Here is a 22,568-nt window from a genome sequence, read left to right on the forward strand (position 1 = left end):
GTAAAAACTTTGTAAAGTTAAAATTTTACTTCCATTTTGACGAAAATACATATTTTATACAAAATCTTAGAAATTCTGGGATCCCGGGACAAGCATCAATTTTTATCCCGAATCCCGGGACAAGCAATATGGCCGGGAAATGGACATTCTAATTCTGCTCCAATACCATCCTTCCCAGCTGCTTTGTTGTTCTTGAGCGATAGCATCCTTCTTAACATCACCTATTGTGGGAGTTGACACGTCTCCCTCAACCACCATGCAGATGAAGCCATTCCCCCTGCTGCCTTAATCTTCTTCCTTTTGCGCCATTTAGGTGTTCATCGTAGTGCTGCTTCCACCTTTCAATCACCTCACGTTCATCCGTTAAGATATCTCCATCATTATCCGGCTCATTTCGGTTCGCGGCACAAAGCCGTTCCTATATATCATAGCTAGGGAGGGGTTCTGGCCAAAAAAATGTAAAGGATTGACCACCACAAGGATGGAAAAACCCATTTTTGTTTTCGATTTAAGTATTATTTTTCGTTTTCTAAAATCGTTCTAAACACGTTTTGGGCAATTATTTATTTTTATTCGCAAATTTTTAAATTTTGGTTTTTGATTTTTAAAATTTTTATTTTTGAACATCCCTAGCTTTTTTCATTTTTTCTTGAAGCCTTTTCTAGTGGTTGATTTTTGGCAATAATAAAAATTTAAATTTTTACGGCACTTTAAAAACATTAATTTTTTTATTTTTTTTCGGCGCGAATTTTATGTTCCGTGTAACTAACGGAACAACAGGTTTGAAAATATATTAATACCACCAGGCTCTTCTTTTGTGATAGGTTGATCGTAGAAAAATATACAAGGTTCGATTTTTTATATTACACGTCAAATGAACCCCAGGCATTAGTAGGTTATATAAGAATGCAATTTTTCAAACATTTTCTAAAAATACAAAAAAGTTTCAAAAGTCATAAAAATAATTCTAATATGCCTGTTATGAGTCAAAGTATAAGCCAAAAATAAAAACATTTTGATTTCCGAGCTACGAAAAATTGTGCAAAATTCCAAAGTGTACCCCGTTTAAAGGCGGGGTTGGGTATTAGAGGGATAAGAAGGACCCCTCACAGGCCATTATATTTCTTGTTTACTATTCTGAATTTAAGATCAAACAGGTCTACGGACTTTGCACCGATTTCTAATCAAAGAACATCTAAGGACTGTTCATTTTATAAAGTGGACACCTTGTGCATGCTGTATCTTTCTTATTAATCAATGAAATTTCAATCGGTTGTGATAATAAAAATTCTCCAAAATAATTAAATTTCACAAGAATATGGAACAACGATTAGATCGGTCGATTTTTTGAGGTTATCAAAATCAATGATTGTAAGAAATTGACTGGAAAATTCGATAATTTATATTTTCTATTTTCAAAAAAGGCTTGTTCTTCGAAAGCATCATCAATCAGAAGCCTGATGGAAAAAATCAAGGTATTTTTGGAGCAACAATTTTACAGATATAATAAAATCAATTTTCCCGTACATTTTTAAAGAATTTTTTTTATAATTTGATGGGAATTGATATGAGTAGAATTTTTTGTGTAAAAGTACGTCCTGACGGAAGTCCTAATATAGTATTAATATGAAAAATAACTTACGCCTTCATAGAGTTACTTAGTAAGTCCCTACGTCACATTCAAAGCACAACAGAAACACAATTGTTTTATTCTTAGAAGACCTATCAAAGTACATTGACAATCATCAAAATTGGCAACACTGCTGTAATAAAATCGATTTTATTTTCCACATATTATTTTCATAATATGTTATTCTAAGATTACCAATTGAAAAATTCGGAGAAAACTGTTTACAATTTGCTGTAGATCGATAAATATGCGTACATGATTTTAAAAGTATGAGACTTTTTAGTAAAACTACCATAAACAGTAAAATTTATAATTAAGACTGTAGTTTAATCTCACGATTTAGCTTTCGTTTATACTAATATAGTTTCTTTAGTACCGTCGTTGGGGGTGACAATGGGTCAAAAAGGAATGTGTACAAATTATTTATTGAATAACTATCGCAATTTAACTCCAATAAACTTCAAATTTGGTGTGTATGTACTTTGATGGTACATTAACAACTGTTCAAAACATTAAAGAAAAATATTTATTCACAGCGGCACCACAAGTGAATGAAAAATGACCCAATCTCACCCCATAGAGGGGGTGACATTGGGTCACTGTAATTTAAATAACTTGTTTTTGATAATATGGTTGCAAAACCATTCACAGCTGAAGAATATTGATGAAATACGATGCAAACAAGATGAAAAGATATCTAAGATGTTTCACAAGTATGATAAACCCACTTAAAAGAACGATTATACCAAAAAATTGAAGAGCTATGAGAAAAAATATGTAAACACAACATTCATCGTCAAGTTTACATAAATTTTCTATTTTTTCCCTCAAATTGTCTTCAAAGTCTCATCCCCATTGCCATGAAGCCTATTCAGTTTCACCAAAGGTGTACTGAAACAGTGATTATTTTAATTCTTCGCAAATAGTTAAATTTCGGAGCGACATTCCACGATCAATACATTTCAGGCAGATGTTGACGTCATAATCACGATATTTCAGTGTTCCAACTCATTTGTACTTCCAGGAGATGTTTCTATAATATGAAAACACTGATAAATAATTAAATTAAAAAAAAAAACAATCCATTTGATAAAATTTTACGATGTTGCTTCGCACGTAACACAGTTGCTGGATTGAGGTTATTCAATGTACGGAATCCTCACGTAGACTAGTTCGATGTTTCAGAGATGCTGTATTTAGAAAGAATAAACACATCTTAATGAGAAAGAGAACTACCGGCACCGTAAAATGTCAAAAAAGTGGACTTGCAATTTCATTCACTGTCGTTCCTGCTTGACCCAATCTCACCCCCATTTTTGATGTTTTAGACACCGTACCGAAAAAAATAAAATTTTTGTTGAAAAATCAAATAGATTCCGGAAAATACGTGTGAAGTGTAATGAAAAGACTTTAAACCTTCTACTAATATAACGGTAGGGGTTAAAGAACATGCGTGATACTTTGCACAGGAGAAATTTAATGTTGTAAATTTTATCTAATTTCAACATACAAGTTTATTGATATAGTAAACAAAAACTACTATTTCTAAAAATGTATATTGTGATGAATTATGTGTAATAATATGCTCCCTAACATATGAATTATTAATTTTAGTAATGTCACCGTTATTAGCTGAAATATTTCATAAATCATATTTTTCCGTTTTGACCCAATCTCACCCCCCAGACCCATTGTCACCCCCATCGACGGTAATCCAAACTAGTTTTGAACACGCTTTTTACTTTACTCTTTTGCTGGTAGTGAAAGGATGGTGTATCAGCAAATTTGGCCATAAATGGGTAAATCACTAAAGTTACCTAATGTCATAGAATGGTGGAATATAATTGATATTTTTAAAGCTTTACCTTTAGTAGAATAGTAAACATACAATTTGTTCATAAAAATAAGGATTTTTGTTTTGCGAAAAATAATGTTAAACTTTGACGGACAGCTTTTTTTAAGAGTTTTTGGAAAAACTATTTAGCTCTTCAACCAAAAGCATTTTCAAAGATTTTATATTTTCATAGCATTTTAGAATAATAGGTCAACGATACACAGAAAACCGATTACGATTTTATCAATAAATAAAAAAAGATATAGCATAAACAAAGTGTTGGGGACGGACCTGGTGTAGTGGTTAGAACACTCGCCTCTCACGCCGAGGACCTGGGATCGAATCCCATCCCCGACATAGTCACTTATGACGTAAAAAGTTATAGTGACGACTTCCTTCGGAAGGGAAGTAAAGCCGTTGGTCCCGAGATGAACTAGCCCAGGGCTAAAAATCTCGTTAATAAAGTCAAACCAACAAAGTGTCCAATTTATAAAATGAACAGTCCTTAGCAGCTATTATAGATAATACCTTCAACCTGCAAATGGAAAGCTGTTTATTACTTCGTATAACTTGTGAAAAGTGTTATCGCATTTGGTGTTACTGCATTCGATATTGGCGTTTCAATAGCAATATAGTCACCATAAAAGCATAGAACAAATTCGTTACTAGTGCGAAGTAGTAACACTACTACTCACTTTACAATGTACGATGATTTCTTCAGGAACTGATCCATATCGTGTTTTCATATCGATGCTTTTGGGTAGTACTTTCAAGATATCTTTAAAGAATTATCGCGCAGGGGTTTAACAGGGCTTCTGAGCCTACGTGTCTTCTGAATGTAATATCTAGGGCTTCTTAACGGATTCTACAGAGTTTCTAAATGACCCAATAGGTCATCTGAATGCCATAAGATGCTGGGTTTTTATAATCCACGGACCTACAAGCATAGTCCATAAGAGGACGAGAAAAGTCATAAAATCTTGGAGAAATCAAGGAAAACATTTTAAACTAAAACCATGATACGTTCTGGTAGAATTCCGAACAAACTGATTGTTAGAACGATTCAGGCGGGTTATCTATATATTTGGAAATAATTCCCAAGGAAAATCTACATATGGGCTCTGAAAGCTTCCAAGTGATTTTAAACAAAATTCTCAAGCTACTAAATGGAATCCGAAGTGTTCATGAACAACAAAATGTTCATCAACAGCACTTTCCGGTATAGTCTAAACATCTTCTGAGGTACGACTTAAAAGTTCTCAATAAACTCCACAAGACTTCTGCAGAAAATCCATGGAAGTTTTGAACGAAATCTGAATAGTCCGAGAATGAAATCCAAAGAGTTTATTGAATGAATTCTACAAGGTTTTCTAGTTCAGTACATAGAGATTTCCAATCGAGGTCTTCCTTACTCTAGTGATATCGTCCTCGGCTAGAAAACAAAGCCATGCTGAACATGTCTGGTTTCATATAGAGGTTTCTTACGCGCAATACAATTATTTTTTAATTTTAATACAAAAAAATCTTATCATGGGGGAGGAGAGGTTTAAAAATCCCAAAACTTGCCTTACTTAGTAAATGGATCACCCCTAATGATACGCGAGGAAGAACGAACCATAGGGCCAATAGATAAAGAGATTGAGACAAGCAGTCCAAATGAATTATCAAAAACACCACATGAATCAAGGAGCCCAAACGACCGTATGAACCAGAAACATTAGGTATTTTTTATTATGGCGAATAAATCTATGGAGCCGGATCCTTTTCTTGACACTTTTGATTCACTTTGGCTGTGTTTTTTTAAGCTATTGGTTACAATATGCTTCGGGGCCTTCCTTAGCCTAGTGGTTAGAGTCTGCGGCTACAAACACAGCTGAGAAGCAGGTTCTGTCCCAGTGAGGACGTAATGCCAAGAAGAAGAAGAAGAAGAAAAAGAAGAAGAAGAAGAGAAGAATGCTGCGCATTGAAGTGCTTCTTATTGCATTTCGAACGAGACAAACCGCCTAATGCAAAGTGAATCATGGAAGTACCCAAGTAGCTCTGCACCCTAGGGTTCATTCAAATATTACGTAACGCAATATTTTCCAATTTCAGACCCCCTCCCTCCCCCACGTAACAGCTTTTGTATGGAAAATTTTAAATTTTTATATGGACTGTAACACTATGTCAGATCCCCTCCCTCCCCCTGTTGCGTTACGTAATATTTGAACGATCCCCTATATGAATTTTAGATGGAATTGCACACAATTCACAGAGGAAGGTGCAAAAAAAATCTTCGCAGATCGGATTTATGGGAATTCTACATGAATTTAAATGAGATTTTAGCTGAATTTCATATGGGGTTCGACACAAATCTAATACAACATAACTCAATTCCAAATCAGTAGCAGATAATTTCATGCTATGGTCACCATCACGATCATGATCATCATTTATCTCAGTGAATTAACCTCACTTCTTTCATCGTCGCCATTCGACGTGCAACTTTACCCACTTTTCCACGGCACTCCGTCAGTCAGTCAGAAGACAGTCAAGTCAGTTCTAATCGCGTGGCAGAGTTATATCTATGTAGATATATAGTTTGGCGAAAGTGCCTCTAAATTTAGCACAGTCTAGACGACTCGATCGACGACCAAATCTGCGTATTCGTCGTTTTGGGTGTCTATTTTCATTGGTCCGGTTTGCCGGTCGGCTACTACAGACCCCTCCCATGCTTCCTTCCTAAGTGTTGCCCGGATTGAGACGCGTCCGATCGGGAGAATTTTCCTCATTGCAACCAGTCGAGACTTGCATCGAGGAAAAGGGTTTTAGTTAGGCGTTCTTTCACTTTCATCCGCTGGCAAATTCTTCTGCCAGTAGGTAAAGTGTGATCTATTTAGCGATGATGGGGAACACACAGGAAGTTGTTGCAGACGATTTCGACGAGGGGGCGAGAAGGGAGGCAGGAAATGGCGCGAAACATTGATTGGATTCGTTTGCTTGGCTTTTTCCATGTGTAGGGGAGACTGGGAATATTCCCCCAATTAAAAAATAGTATTTGTTATAAAACTTTGGCCAATATCATATTTCTGAACAGGCCCCTAAAATTTAGTGTAAAGGCGTAAGTAACATGAACAATTTCTCTTAATCGACTGTGTGTCTTAAAAATATAAACTTTAGAGACTAATACCTGAAAAAAGAAACCAGACAGGAACAAAAAGACGAATTCCATGTCAAATCAGTCAATCACAGAATTCGACCATCTTCGATTTGCAGTAAATTAAATTGGTACAATAAGTGTTTTTCATAGAAAAAACGATCATTTTGACTCGAGAATAACTTTTGAAAATGGCCTACAGTTTTTTGCACACAACTTATTTGAAAAAATCTTTTTCCGAAACGATTGATTTTGAAGAAAAATTCTGTGCAGAAGTTGTAGTGAACCATGTGGACTACAAGAAAAAAATATACACTGAAGAATATTTTATGTTTTGTCATGAAAAATTAAAAACAAAAGACTTAAATTTTTAATTACACAGAAACCACCCTATTCATATTTTTTAATGGAAAAATAAAAAATAACACTTAAATTTAAACCCCATTTTTAATATTTTTAATTTTTTTACCATAGAATCTTGATAGTAAACAGATGTTTGGGACTAGAGTGTCCATCCCGGAACAAAAAATCCCGGGATTTGAGAAAATTCGGGATTTCCCATAACCCGGGATTTTATTTTGGAAATCCTGAAAATCCCGGGATTCCCGGGATGAATAAAAAATTAATTGAAAACCAATGCATTTCAATACTAAACAATATATTTTTTTTTTGCAAAGATCAATCCTTATTCAATAATGGGAATAATATAGAGTTAATAAGATATTTTTTGCGGTGCAATAACGGCCATGGTTTTTATTAATAGTGGTAAGCTCCATCGAAGTTAACACGCCAATCGCGTATTATCCTCGATTTTACTATAGTAATACTGTAAGTAATAAGTAATACTGAAGCTGTCTGGAATGAACAGCATAATATATCAAGGATTAATATTTGGATAAGAAAGTTGTCATAAATCTAATGACACTGTAGTATTGAAATCTCTATTACCAATTTTAAGCTCGGTCCTCCAAAGTACTTTAATATGACTTCTCTCAATAAATCTCTCTGTTTTCATTATCTTTAGACTGAGAAAGCAAAAAATAAATGTATTAGAACATGAAACAAATAATTTTGTTTTTACCACAACATTCACTTATATTAAGACAAGTAAAAAAAACTTATTTGTAGTACACATCGAGATAAATTATGATTTATATTTAACTAAGGAAAAATTAAGTCTTGTCACGAATATAAGATAGCGAAATGTAGTTATAATTAATTAGCTCCGAATGACATACAGAACATGAAAATCTCTTCAAACTCAATTGAAGGGCAAATCGGTGTAAGTGACAACAACCTACTTATGAGCCAAACGGCTTCGAAGTTTCCCAGCAATTTTTTACTCCAAACAATATACGGGCACAAAAAATTGGCTTGGAAGATTGGCTTTTCCACAAATTACGATATTTTTTCTGTTGGATGGAAAAATCAGCTTAAAATGATTGTTAGAAAGCTTGATTACAGTAGAATATTCAAATACACTTCACCTAAACTGACCAACATATCACTTACACCCTTTTGTGTTAAGGCCCCTTATTGTAAAAAAAAGTTTTAATTTTTTAATAGTAAATTTAATTTTACTTCCATTCCACTTAACACGCGATTTCTATAGAAAATCCCGAGATCCCGGGATTTCCCGGGACAAGCACCAAATTTTATCCCGAATCCCGGGATGACGAAAATGATCGGGAAATGGACACTCTATTTGGGACAAAGTTTCATGATGGAGAAATATTTATTATTTTTGTTTCTAAGAACAACTTTTGGTCGATTTTGTTTTTTTTTGTCAGAATAAATACGTTCTGATGTATGTATGTATGTAGGTAGCCACCATCCTTGCTTGAGTCTTGCTCTGCTTGCGGTTCCACTCAACAGTGAAGTCAAATTTCATTACCAACCTGATTTCAACATACTGCTGTATGAAGGGCCAAAAAGGGGGTGGCGGACCCGTAAGCAGAGACACTTACGCGAAACCCGCGGGAAGTAGAGAATCTCCTTCCAACAGTATGATCCAACAGATTGAGTATTGGAATTTGCAGTACTTATCAAGCTTTCCACGGGATGGTTTGTTAGAAGAAGGGCGCGTCAAATCGATTACAACTGTTGGAGAGAAAAGTATTAATCGCGAGCGACTAACACTTTTCCTCCTGACTCCGATTGGCATTCCACTTCATTGTCCAGTTGTAAGTTCAATGATGCCCTGATGCTCCCTCCGGTCCCAATATATTGACATGTTATATAATATAGTATGTAATATAATATATAGTTTAATATGTAATAAAATGTAATGTAATACAATGACACATAATATAATGTAATATAATATTGTATTTATAAACTCTCGACTCAGGCTAACGAGGTAAATTACGCTGTGCATGGCATATAGCAAAAATTCCATGTAACAATCCTGTAAAAAAAAAAGTTCACGTCACGTTCAGGAACTCCACTTCCAGTTGCACCTTCAATGATGCTATGATGTTCCGTCCCATATATATTGTCCAATATATTACATGCAATATAGTACATATAATATATGGTATATAGTATTAAAATATGAAATAATTTAATACAATTGAATGTAATATGATACTTATACTTGATACTTGATGGGCTACAATTCGCTACGATGAATCTGCGCCGAATGGATGAGTCTTCTCCACTGGGCTCGGTCCTGGGCCAATCGCTTCCAGTCGCCCTGAACGTTAAGTGCCCTTAAGTTCTCCTCAACCGCAAAAAGCCATCGTGTGCGCGGCCTACCACGAAGTCGGCGGCCTCGTCCGGGTTCTCTGTTGAATATTATCTTTGCTTGTCGTTCTTCCGGCATACGGGCAACGTGACCAGCCCAACGCAGCCTGCCGTGTTTTATGCGCTTGACAATATCCACCTCTTTATACACTTGGTACAACTCGTGATTCATGCGACGCCGCCAGATGCCGTTTTCTAGTTTACCGCCGAGTATTGTTCGCAGCACTTTACGTTCAAACACCCCGAAAGCTCTCCGGTCGACTTCCTTCAATGTCCATGATTCATGGTCATATAGGACAACCGGAAGGATCAGTGTCTTGTATAACGCGAGTTTTGTTTTCGTTTGCAGGCTACGGGACTTCAGCTGGTTACGGAGCCCGTAGAAAGCCCGACTCGCAGCTGCAATACGTCTTTTCACCTCGCGGGTAACATCATTATCGCATGTCACTAGTGTTCCAAGATACACAAATTCTTCCACCACTTCAAACTAATCACCACCTAGCACCATTTCGCTACCACTAACACGTCCGGACCCACGTTGACCACCAGCTATCATGTACTTCGTTTTTGTGGTGTTGATCGTGAGCCCGATTCTCGCTGTCTCCCTCTTGAAAGGCACGAACACCTCTTCCACTGCCCGACGGTCAATCCCGATGATGTCGATATCGTCCGCGAAGCCAAGGAGCATATGCGAACGTGTGATAATGGTACCGCTTCTCTGCACACCGGCTCTCCTGATAGCACCTTCGAGCGCTATGTTAAACAGCAAGTTAGAAAGAGCGTCACCCTGTTTCAATCCATCTAAGGTAATATGATATAGAACACATAATATAATAGTATACAATACACCAATCCTAGCATCTTGAAAATTATAAAAGCTATAAGTGTACGCTAGACAGGGCCGATAGTAATAATTCCAAATAACAATCGCTTCTCGTTCAGGAACTCCCTTGATGCTCCTTCTTTTCCCAGTATTTTGTCAATATAGTCATTATGCTATGTAGTATATGGTATAATACGAAATAATGTAAAACAATATAATATAATATAATATAATATAATATAATATAATATAATATAATATAATATAATATAATATAATATAATATAATATAATATAATATAATATAATATAATATAATATAATATAATATAATATAATATAATATAATATAATATAATATAATATAATATAATATAATATAAGATGGATATATGTAATGAAATAAAATATAACATTACGTTATATAATATGCCGACTTTGGTATACTTAAAATGACTAAATTTAGAAGCGTACGCTGTACAGGGCATATAGCAAGAATTTAAAATAACAATGACGTAAAAACGACTTTCTCGTCAAGTTATGTGGGTATTCCTATACTGTATGTATGTATGTATGTAGGTAGCCACCATCCTAGCTTGAGTCTTGCTCTGCATGCGGTTCCACTTAACAGTACAGTCAATTTTCATTATCAATCTGAATTCAACATACCATTGTATTAAGGGCCAAATGGGATGTGGCTTCAACCCTTGACTCCGGCTGGCACTCCACTCCATTGTCCAGCTGTAACTTCAATGATGCCCTGATGCACCCTCCCAATATCACCAGTGTTATATGATTCAATTATATGATAATTATGTAATAATATTAAATACAATAATTTAAAATATAAGAAATCATGTAATAACTCGATGATTTGACCTAGAATCCCTGAATGAAAGATGAATAATATTACGTACATAATAACAGAATGTTCCAACAAGACTGAAAAAAAAACACAATGACAATGTTTAAACTAAATGTTTACGACGGCTTCCTGCAGTTATATTTTGCTTATATATCCTGAAAAAAAACATGAATCAAAAATAACTTTTACAGGTCCTTCTCGATGATCAGCGGAGATGTTGTAGAAAATCTGTAATCAATTTTTGAATTAATGGTTAAAATTAGCAATTGAATGTGCAAATCAATATGCAATCGAACTATAATATTTAGTAAAGTGTTAACTAGATTTTGACAGCTCGGCTTGTTTATTTTATTTTTAATAAATAATGCAAAATGTTTGATATTTATTTGAAATTATGCCGAAATAATAAATTAGTGAACTCGTGCATCGGTTCATTCAAATGTCCCGTTCAATACTGCTTCACTCGACGCCTCCCCTGTAAACTCTGTATACCTATGTATATAAAGAACGGGCAATCAAGAAGATATTTCTCACTATCACACCAAAAGATTATCTAAATCGTGCCGCTCAGTAGAACAGCGTGTGATAGATTTCCGTGTTTAGCCGAGAGTTGGCAATATGATATAATAAATAATATGCAGTTGATATATCATTAACAAACAAATGGCACCAACGTTGTACTGCTGTGGAAATATTGAAATATTCTGTCAATGAAGTATCCACAAATTACGATTTGATGATGATTTGTCAGATGAACGGAATGTGTTTAAATCTAGCTTTCATTGAAGCTTTGTTAATGTGCAAATACAATAATTATGATGTCCTTCAATGCGTCCTGAGAAAGTATGTATGACTAGATTTTAGCTCTAAATAAGTAGCCCTTGTATGAAAATAAAAAGAACGGTGTATATGATATGCCGGTATGAAATTTGTGAATGAACCCCTCATCCTCACTTCACCGTGAATCCCTTTCACTATCACTTCAACTGGGTTCAAGCCAATACCTATTACGGTGCGGCCATAGTAACGCGTCCGCGTCCGCGAACGCGATGCGATCAAAGGATTTCCTGTTGTTGATATTCTGCTTTGCTCGCACACGCGCACGCATCGCTCGACGCGTTTACTATGGCAGCGCCCTTATGGATTTCACTCAGCTGGCGCAGACCACTGACGCATGTCTCCAGCTCTCCCTCCCACCCCCGCTGCTTCTATGCAACGCAAATAGAGACGTAACTATTTGCTCTACACAAGAATAGCGGGAGAGTAAAAGAGAGAACCAGTGACACGCATCAATGGTCCGCGCCACCCGAGTAAAATCCATAACCAACGACCAATGTATCTCTAAGCACACATACAGCACAAAAAATAAACGGCATTTGTCACAACCTCACCCCACATCGATTTGAATGAAAATAGCAATGCTTCACGCACACCACTACATTCCCGCGTATGTACTGCTGTGTAGATTTAGTAATGCCGATGAAGATGATGACGCTAATGATGGTGGTGATGGGAAGCACACCAAGAATGCCAAAAAGTTTTTTTTTTTTGTGCTGTTTCTCGTCCGAGTTGCCTAGATTATTCAAATATTAAACCACCGAGCAATGAAACAATTTGAAATTTACTATTGATACAGGAAGAAGTTTACATCGAAATCACAAAAACGCAAATATTAACATCAAATTGAAATAAACATGGAATAAACTTAATGGCAAATGGTTATTGCTTGCGGTAATTACTGCTATAAATCACAATAAATTAATATTTTAAATAATAAAAAAAAACACACATAAAATATAGGAAAATAATTTGACAATTTTATCTGTGAGAAAGGTTATTAAAAATAAAACATCTAAGATTATACTTAGCTTCTTGCCCTTGTTATAAATACGTTCTGATGACACAATAAGAATCTTGAAATGATTCTACACCATAATGAGTATCTGGATAACTTCTCTAGAAGCAGCCATTTTCGAATTATATCATGTTAAATACAAAGAAAAATATTTAAATATTTAAATAGGACATTTTCATTGATTATTCGCGAATCTCCATCAATAATAATACGTTTTTGGGAGTAAAGACCATATTTCTTTCCACTTACTTATTTTTCTTGATGAAGACTAACTAATGAAAATGGCCTATATTATCATTTAATTTATATTTTGTTGCATTAAACTTTAAATATTTCGGAAATGGCTACTTCGAGAGAAGTAATCAAGATAATCATTATGGTTTAGAATCATTTCAAGATTCTTATTGTATCATAAGAACGTATTTATTTTGACAAAATAAAAAAAAAACGACCAAAAGTTGTTCTCAGAAAAACGTTTTCATTCAAAAACTCTCCATCATGAAACTTTGTTCCAAACATCTGTTTTCTATCAAGATTCTATTGTAAAAAAATTAAAAATATTAAAAATGGGGTTTAAATGTTAGTGTTATTTTTGAATTTTTAATGAAAAAACATAAAATATATTTTCGGCGTATATTTTTTTCTTATATTTTATTACAACTACATATACTACAACTTCTTCAAAGAACATTTTTCTCTAAAATCAACAGTTTCGGAGTTAGAATTTTTCAAATAAGTTGCATGCAAACAATTATAGGCCATTTTCAAAAGTTATTCTTGAGCCAAAATGATTAATTTTTCTACGGAAGACTTATTCTACCATACCAAAAACATGTGCAAAATTCAATCCAAATCGAAGATTATCGTGCACGGTTTTTATTTTTTTTTTCGATTCATTCTGGATGGAATTCGTCAGAAGAGACCGAAAAGAGCCAGGGATCTTTAAAATTTTTATTATTATTTTTTTAGCTGAGAATAAATAAGGAACAAAAATAGTTAATTCAACAAGTTTAATTAATTGTTTAATTAAAAAGATGAGATGAAGAATTAAGACCTTTTTAGGTCGTATTCTGAATAGTTGTTTCTCTGGGTTTTTGACACTTACAATACTTCAAATACCTGCTAGGTTTCGAAAAATTAATTATTTTTTCCTGCCAATGTTTTAAACTTTTGAAAAACATCCTGAGTGTCACCTAACTTTTCTGAAGGCATCGTAAGACATGTCATTCAGGGCTGGTAGCGACTATATGTCTTACAAATAGAAACTTAAGAGACCACATGCTTGTAAAAAAGACCAAAACCAGACCGAGTTGGAACCAAGAAGAAACCAAACAGGAACCAGAAGATGAAAGTGTTTAACAGATTTTTTCAGATGGATATTATTATTTTCTACGACAAGTATTACTGTACGCATTTTTTTTTTCAAGATCTGTTTCCCAGGAATTTCATCAGAAATTAATTCCAGTTAGCGGGATTTGGGGCAAGTGTGCCACCTTAAGCAAATTGTTCTCTAACTTTGTCTAAAGCTTAAAAAACCCATCAATTCAGCCTCATGATGTTAGTTTCACTGTGACTGTGACATTTAAAAAGAAAATAATCTCAAAAAGTATTAGTTTTGGAGCTCCTCAAATATCATCCAAAATAACCTGATTTTCAACACTATGGGGCAAGTGTGCCACCCTTATGGGGCAAGACGGCCACCGAATGAACATCCATGTAATTCTACTTGTAATTAAATTTTCTTTATTTCCTGTTAACATTGTTAACAAAGCAGAGCCTTTTTGATAATTTTAAAAATATTTTTAAGTTTACCGTCAAGAGGAGATGCTTTATAACAAGGTTCATCACATGCGGAACTCTCTACTAGTCAGTACGAATAACTAAAATCGTTATTTTTGTCTTTATTCAATACGATATATGAATTAATCTTTCATTACGGGGGATTTGTATAATATTACACTAGATCAGCACTAAATAATAGTAAAATATAGATGAAAACAAGTAAAAAATTTCTTAAAACGCCTATAACCATGTTATTATCGAATATTTAGGGAAAAAATCACTGTGGGAGCAAAAATGTTCGCTATTCCCCTCCAACATTTAAAAAATCACTACTGGTGCCTCATTTTGGTTCACTATTATGATTTTGTTGATGATGTTTATATTTTAATGGATTTCACTCCAACCATTTTTGTTTACCAAATAGGTGGCATACTTGCCCCAAAAAGTATAGATTTCAACCAAAATGGATTTCGTATGTAAAACTAAATATTTTTTTCGTTCAAATGCCACAATAACTTACACATTTGTATAGCTTCACGATGTACAGTACGTTTGAAAAATTTGTTATTAATTCACCTCTCACCATGCTATTTAGAAACAACGAAATCTTATAAAAAATCACTGAAATTTTATGGTTTTCACAAAATTCGATGTAAATACATGAAAAATACAGCAATTTTCGTCATATTTTGACCATTGTATTATGAACTATAAGGAAACATATTGTTAAGCTCAAATAAAAAATATAGTTTGTAGTTTTTATAAAAATGAGGGGTGGCACACTTGCCCCTATGGCACACTTGCCCCAAATTCCGCTACCTTGAAGAATTCAACATGGAATATTTTTAAGTTTACCTCCAGAAATTACTTTAAGGATTCAACTTTCTTTTTTTCAGGAATTCTTTCTAAGGTTTTTTTCACAAATTTCTCAAGGAAATCCTAAGCCTTCCAGAAGTTCATTAAGTGATTTTTCTATAAATTTCGTCAGGGGTTTGTCCAAGAACATTGTTTGGAACATCAACGAGTGATTTCTCCAGCGATACCTCTACTGATACCTTATAATTTCATCCAAAATTATCGTTAAGGTTTTCTCCAAGATTCGTCAGGATACCTTCAAAAATTACCCCAAGGGGTCGTCCATAAATGACGTAGCATTTTAGGGGGGAGGGGGCCTTCACGGATTCGTGACGATGTGTGACGAGGGGGAGGGAGGGGTCCCAACTAGTGGACGTAGCATTTTGAATAATTTTGGTAAAAAAAGTAGCACTGACAAAACTGACAAGGGGCGATCCATTAATTACGTAAGACAATTTTCGGGATTTTTCAACCCCCCCTCCCCCCATGGTAAGATTTTTTATATGAAAATTGAAAATAAATTGTATGGCTCGTAAGAAATCTCAGACCCCCCCTCCCCCATAAACCCTTACGTAATTAATGGACAGCCCCCAAACAGTTTTTTTCTATCAATCTTCTTTGTCTGACTTATCAGACTTGGGTTATGAAATGATGATTTAACTTCAAAACAGGTTGAAAACTTCTAAGAAATTTCAAATTTTATCAAAATTGTCCTATCGTTCAGATTTATAAATCACTCGATAATTCAATTCAATGAAAGAGCATTTTTATTATACTGCTTCGCGACTAAAAATAGATGAACCAACGTGCAAAGTTCGATTTTTGACCAACTTCGCTGCATCACGAGTCACTTCGCTATAGTGCGCATCTATGCCCTCCGCCGTGTGCATTATGCGCAGTATTGAGAATCGAGTTGCGACGCGACGAAGTTGGTCGAAAATCAAACTTCGCACCTTGGTGAACCCATTTTCTAACACGAAGTAGTATATTTCATTGTTTCGTTATGAGTTGAGTAAGAATATTTCAGTATGGGGAACGATGATGAATTTTGGCTGAACCATTAACAATGGTGGTTGCATAAAAATCGCTAATTTTTGAAACATGGCAAATATTACAATTGTTATTTTTTCTCTATCTGCTCACTGTTTCCTGAATTGATTTGAATTTAGAGAATAATGACGAAGATCCATTCCAAATTAAATTATTTTGTTGATCATGTTCACTGAAATCTACTTCTCCACCACGACCAATTCAAAAAATGCCTATTATGTAACAAAATTTCTGTTCAATATATTATGAAAATCCATGAACCATAACTGAGTGCTGTTAGCTTTTTCAAGATTTTCAGCTATTTTTTCTACATTTTCAGCTGTAAATTGTTTAAGTTTTAACAACAGCAAAATTAAATTACTGGGAAACCAAATTATGTTATGTTATGCTTGTTTAAACTATTTTCCAAAGAATTTTTAAACATTACGGTATGTATATCAAACTATCATTCGTCAGATTATCCTGATGTTTCAGAGTACAATATCAATTAATCTCTATATTTGTGTAGAAATTTCCGGATTTTAATGTTTCATTTTTGCACAATCGCTGAGGAAATGAAATTAAAAATAAGGGGGGGGGTGCTTGATATGCTGCGTATTTTCCAAGGGGGGGTATCATCATTTGTGACTAAATGCTACGAGGGGGGAGGGGGTGTAAAAAATCAGTGGAAAAAATGCTACGCCATTTATGGACGGCCCCCAAAGGCTTATCTCACGTTTCCTTCAGGAAGTCTTCCAGAAAACCTTCCACAACTATCTCCAGGGAATTTAAGATTATTTCCAAAAAAAATTGGATACTCTTCTTAAAAAATCCGGGAGGCATTTTTAAACAAAACTCTTGATCAAATTGGGTCTCTAAAAGAACATTCTAATTCATCGAGAAGTCATGTTGGGCTATCGAGAGAACAATCAATCCAGTCCCCGGATAATATCATGTAAGATTCTCCGAAAAAAAATCTAAAAAAACAACGCACGCGATCCCAAAAAAAAATGTAAGCATCTGAAGGAACTTCATAAGGAATCCCTATTCTCTGGTCGAATTTATCGAGGAATTCCCAGAAGGGTTCTTGACAGATTCCTGAAATAATCCCTGTATTAATTTCGGAGCAATTCCTCAGACAAACCATCGATGAATACGTGACGAAATCCATATGAAAATAACTGGAAGAAGAACTGAAAAAATCGGCGTAAGAACTCCTCGAGAAATTCTCATAAGCTTTCCAGTGATTCGATTTACCGAATAACCCAGTACCGAAAGACAACATAAATCAAAAATGATTAGTGAACTTCAGTAATTTAAAACAAAAAAGCTGAATTTCCAGTATTTTTTTTTTGCGATTTACTGTTCATACCCAGTTGAGAAAACCGTTTGCCACCGAGCTATTTTATGGAAGTTGAGAGTGTAGAGCTATTTTTGAATGGTTTCCCTTAACTATTCCTTAAAAAATCTTCGAATTATTTTTTACGAATTCTTAGAAGATTTTATGGGAAATCTCTAAAATAATTTCTGGAGGGATGACTAGTAATTTCAGAAGAAATTTCTGGAGAAATGCAAGGAGAAAGAGGAAAATATGTAGTGACCTATTTTCCTTTTTTTGCATTTCAATGAATCTTGATTTAAATTCTTGAAGATGTTAACCCTCATTTTTGCATATGGCGGATTAAAGTTACACAAGAATTATTCTAGTGATTCATTTAAAGCTTTCTTCAGGAATATACACATAGAAGCCCTCCAGAAATTGTTATAAAGATTCCTCAAGCAATTATCCCAGCAATTATTAGATTAAAGCCTTCTAGCCCAGCATTTATTGGATTAAAGCCTTCATAGCCTTCCTTTTTCTTCAGATATATTTTCAGTCGAACCAATTCTTCAACAATTAACCCAGGATAATCCTGGAAGTCTCTCCATGATTTATTTCATGGAGTATTCCTTCTATTAGGAATTTTTCCACGAATTTCACAATTAGTTCAAACGGGGTATCCTTATAAGTTTCTTCTAAAATTTCGAGTTCTTTCGAATTATTCCGAAGATTTCTTGAATTATTTCTGAAGTAAATTCTCCAAGGATTCGTCAATTTAGAAATTCATTTATAGTTCAAACCCACAAAATCCTACTGATACTATTCCTGAGAGGGTTCCATACAAGATTCCAGGGATTTCCTCTAGAAAATCCTGCAGGGTTTCATTTGGTAAATTTTCCTATAATCATTTTAGAAGATCCGGAGAACTTTGAAAAACTTCTCTCTTGTAGAAAAGTATCATGTATTTCAGTGATATCTTTAAGATTTCGTTTAGGAATCCCCAAAGAAACTTTCAGATTTTGTCGGATTCTCTGAGCCTTCCTTATTGAAACGAGGAACCACGTTTCAGTCTATTTTGAGATATCTGAAGTTCCAATTTTAAGACACTTATCCGCTATCAGCCCCGAACTCGTACCGCCTATATTACTCATCATTACCTGACATTTTGGTTATTGAATAAAAATCTAAAAACGACTTCAACAATAGATGAACCCAAGGTTCATTACTTTCTTTCACAAATCTTAATGTTTGTTGAAAGCATGTTATCCGAAAATCCTGGTACACCACTGCTTTGTTCAAAAATGTGATGGAAAAATATGAAGTAGATGCAGTCCCATATTGGAAAATCAAGGCATATCAGTCTCTATATGAACATTCATACCCCACGGCAACTGTAAAACGTAAATTATTCTCAAGTTTATATTTTTTTGATGATCTATACAGAAACAAAATAAGATATCTGTGCATTTGCGTTAAATGGTTATGGTCTGAAAATTATGAACATTTGTATGAATGAAACTTTCAGCGCTATTTTCTCCATGCTTTCTTTTTCCATATGGGGCAGTTATGATTTTATGGGCGGTACAGCCGCATTAAGAAAAGAGGATCAAGTGTACCCAGTCTCCCCTATAGACTACCGAAGCACGCGTCTCTTGCCAGCGAAAGACTGGCACTTGATTAGGTGCGATGATGCGATTAGGTGTCGTCGTCTTGAGACGAGTTCTTATTTCCTCGTTTGCTACGGCGGTGCAAAGCAGTACTTACGAGCTCCACAATTTGAATGAAGCGAAATTAGCGCCAAGGCGCGAGGATGTATGATTCGATTATAGTCCCTATACCCACGTTGAGAAGTTTCATTAGGAGAGCTCCCATATACTCACTCACCTTTCTATTAACTTCGCGGCCGCAAAGTTGTGGAGCGTCTGGACCGGTTCATTTTTATTGAACAGATACCCGAACGATTCGTATACTGAAAATATGGTGAAGGAAAAAGGGAAAATCATAGAATTAGAAACTTGAATGGAGGAAAACGTGAAGCGTAGGCACGCAGTTTGAATGTTTCCAAGTTGAGACAACAACCATAATCCATGATGGCGAGTTGTCCGTTCTCGCCGCTGCTGGTGGAAGAGCGCTGCGCTGTTCGTTGTTTGTTGGGTTCGATTGAAGTGATAAGTATGACGGTGGCTGGAATCGGAACCTGCTGTGAGGAAGTTGGTGTCCAAACTGAGACTATCGAAAAGAGTTCATAATAAATTAAAACATAGAAAACATATGATAGAGGAGGTGTACCAGTATTCGTCACTCTAAGAAAAAATATCTTTTACAAATAAATCGGAAGACCTTTGATTACCGTCATTACCTTAAAAGAAAGCATTCCTAGTACCCTAGTAAAGAGTTGACCCAGTTTGAGGAGTGCGGAAGGGTTATCGAAACCTTTCTCTTTATCTGAGTCTTTTAAATTGGAAATTGACTGTTTAACGATAAACTTGCGACGATCGACCGTTTATAATTGGTGGGAGTCCATCTATAAAGTATACACGACCACATTAATTTACATTTAGAGTTTTTATGATTCAAAGAACCTCTACTAAACAGTTTCCGTTACCCACTTGCCCCGCTGTACCTTACATAGTGGAAAAACTGTTTTTTTTCTCTCATCCGTATAGGGGTAGTCGGGGCGGTTTGGCCAATGGGGTGGAATGAGCACCCCTTGAAAACTTGAAAATTCCTCAAATTGCATCTGAAATAACATGCAACCCCAAAGCTTATGAGGAAATGAAGCAAGGGGCATGTTATAAGTCAGTGTTCAAAACTCAAAGAAAAATAAATAAATGATGTTCGAAAAAACTGCCCCATATTGCCCCGAATGGCTCTTTTAAATTTAATCATTTCAGAATGATGAAGTTTGACTGTTAGAATGTTCTTAAAAAATATATCTTTTTGCACGGAGTGTTTATAAATACTAATAACTTTTAAGTTTAGTAACAATATAATTGAATTTTTAGATTATATGAGATTATTTTGCAGTCAAAAATGGGGTGATATGACCCCATCAGTACAAAATCGATTCGAAAAATGACAAATTTTGGAAAATCAATCATTCATCCGTGTACTTTATAAGACAAAGGAAATCATGCGGATCTAGTGTATTCATCTAAAAATTGTTGGAAATCATGCAAACATTCGAAAAATTCATAATATTTTCAGCATTTTTATCCACTTTTCCTTAAGGTGGCCAAGCTGCCCCACTTTCCCCTAATAGTTACCCTCTCTTACTTCAACCGTTTACATTGAAAAATAAACAATAAACCTTTACTTGTTTTAATTATGAATCGTGGTTTACGGCCAACCAGCCGAGTGGAAGTTTAACAACTACCGAAAAGCTAAACATTACATATAATTTGCAATTGGATTAGATGGACAAATTGATGTGAAGATTTGCGAAAAAGTTACACGTCTTCTCAGTGAGAATCGAACTCACGACTCCCCGATCTCTAGTTGGGGCGCGTTAACCACTCCGCCATGAGAGGACTCATGAACGCAGAAGTTAACCTGAATTCGATTTCAGCTCAATAATCACGTGGTCCTCTTTCGCAAAGTGCACCTCTTTCGGAAGAATTAGATGCCCATCCAAACACAACGCTTTCTATATATATCCAATGCCTAGCCCGAGAGCGCATTGTTTTTTAGATATAGGAATAGCACACTACACTAGCCAGCAACTGCGCTGGCTGAGGTTTCTATTGTGTGGGCTTCCAATGGGTCGCGACGTTCTCAAACGACCGGTTACGGAACATGAGTCCGTTGCTCGATAAATACTTGTTTTAATTATGAATCGTGGTTTACGGCCAACCAGCCGAGTGGAAGTTTAACAACTACCGAAAAGCTAAACATTACATATAATTTGCAATTGGATTAGATGGACAAATTGATGTGAAGATTTGCGAAAAAGTTACACGTCTTCTCAGTGAGAATCGAACTCACGACTCCCCGATCTCTAGTTGGGGCGCGTTAACCACTCCGCCATGAGAGGACTCATGAACGCAGAAGTTAACCTGAATTCGATTTCAGCTCAATAATCACGTGGTCCTCTTTCGCAAAGTGCACCTCTTTCGGAAGAATTAGATGCCCATCCAAACACAACGCTTTCTATATATATCCAATGCCTAGCCCGAGAGCGCATTGTTTTTTAGATATAGGAATAGCACACTACACTAGCCAGCAACTGCGCTGGCTGAGGTTTCTATTGTGTGGGCTTCCAATGGGTCGCGACGTTCTCAAACGACCGGTTACGGAACATGAGTCCGTTGCTCGATAAATACTTGTTTTAATTATGAATCGTGGTTTACGGCCAACCAGCCGAGTGGAAGTTTAACAACTACCGAAAAGCTAAACATTACATATAATTTGCAATTGGATTAGATGGACAAATTGATGTGAAGATTTGCGAAAAAGTTACACGTCTTCTCAGTGAGAATCGAACTCACGACTCCCCGATCTCTAGTTGGGGCGCGTTAACCACTCCGCCATGAGAGGACTCATGAACGCAGAAGTTAACCTAATAAACCTTTATTTTTTAGTATTTGTGCATATTTTTTACAATGAAATTTTCTGCCTTTTGTAGGGGACAGAGAATTCGAAGAAATGGGAACTTTGGAACCGAACATGAACCGAGAATAAACCAGGAATAAAG

At 35.4% G+C, this 22,568-nt stretch overlaps 1 protein-coding gene and 3 non-coding genes across 5 annotated transcripts in view; all 4 read right to left on the minus strand.

Annotated features, from left to right (window-relative positions):
* Positions 1-22,568, minus strand: part of LOC5569422 (serine/threonine-protein phosphatase 4 regulatory subunit 1) — a 674,626-nt gene that overhangs the window by 629,202 nt on the left and 22,856 nt on the right. For both annotated transcript variants that reach the window (XM_021841889.1, XM_021841888.1), the window contains one exon: positions 19,760-19,844. In XM_021841889.1, the coding sequence (XP_021697581.1) occupies positions 19,760-19,844 (85 nt within the window). The remainder of the gene's footprint in view (positions 1-19,759; positions 19,845-22,568) is intronic.
* Trnas-aga lies at positions 21,332-21,405 on the minus strand. Its single transcript has one exon. It is a non-coding gene; the product is annotated as a tRNA-Ser (tRNA).
* Trnas-aga lies at positions 21,835-21,908 on the minus strand. The gene has a single exon. It is a non-coding gene; the product is annotated as a tRNA-Ser (tRNA).
* Trnas-aga lies at positions 22,338-22,411 on the minus strand. The gene has a single exon. It is a non-coding gene; the product is annotated as a tRNA-Ser (tRNA).

Source organism: Aedes aegypti, chromosome 2 (assembly GCF_002204515.2).
Source record: "Aedes aegypti strain LVP_AGWG chromosome 2, AaegL5.0 Primary Assembly, whole genome shotgun sequence".
Lineage (NCBI taxonomy): Eukaryota > Metazoa > Arthropoda > Insecta > Diptera > Culicidae > Aedes > Aedes aegypti.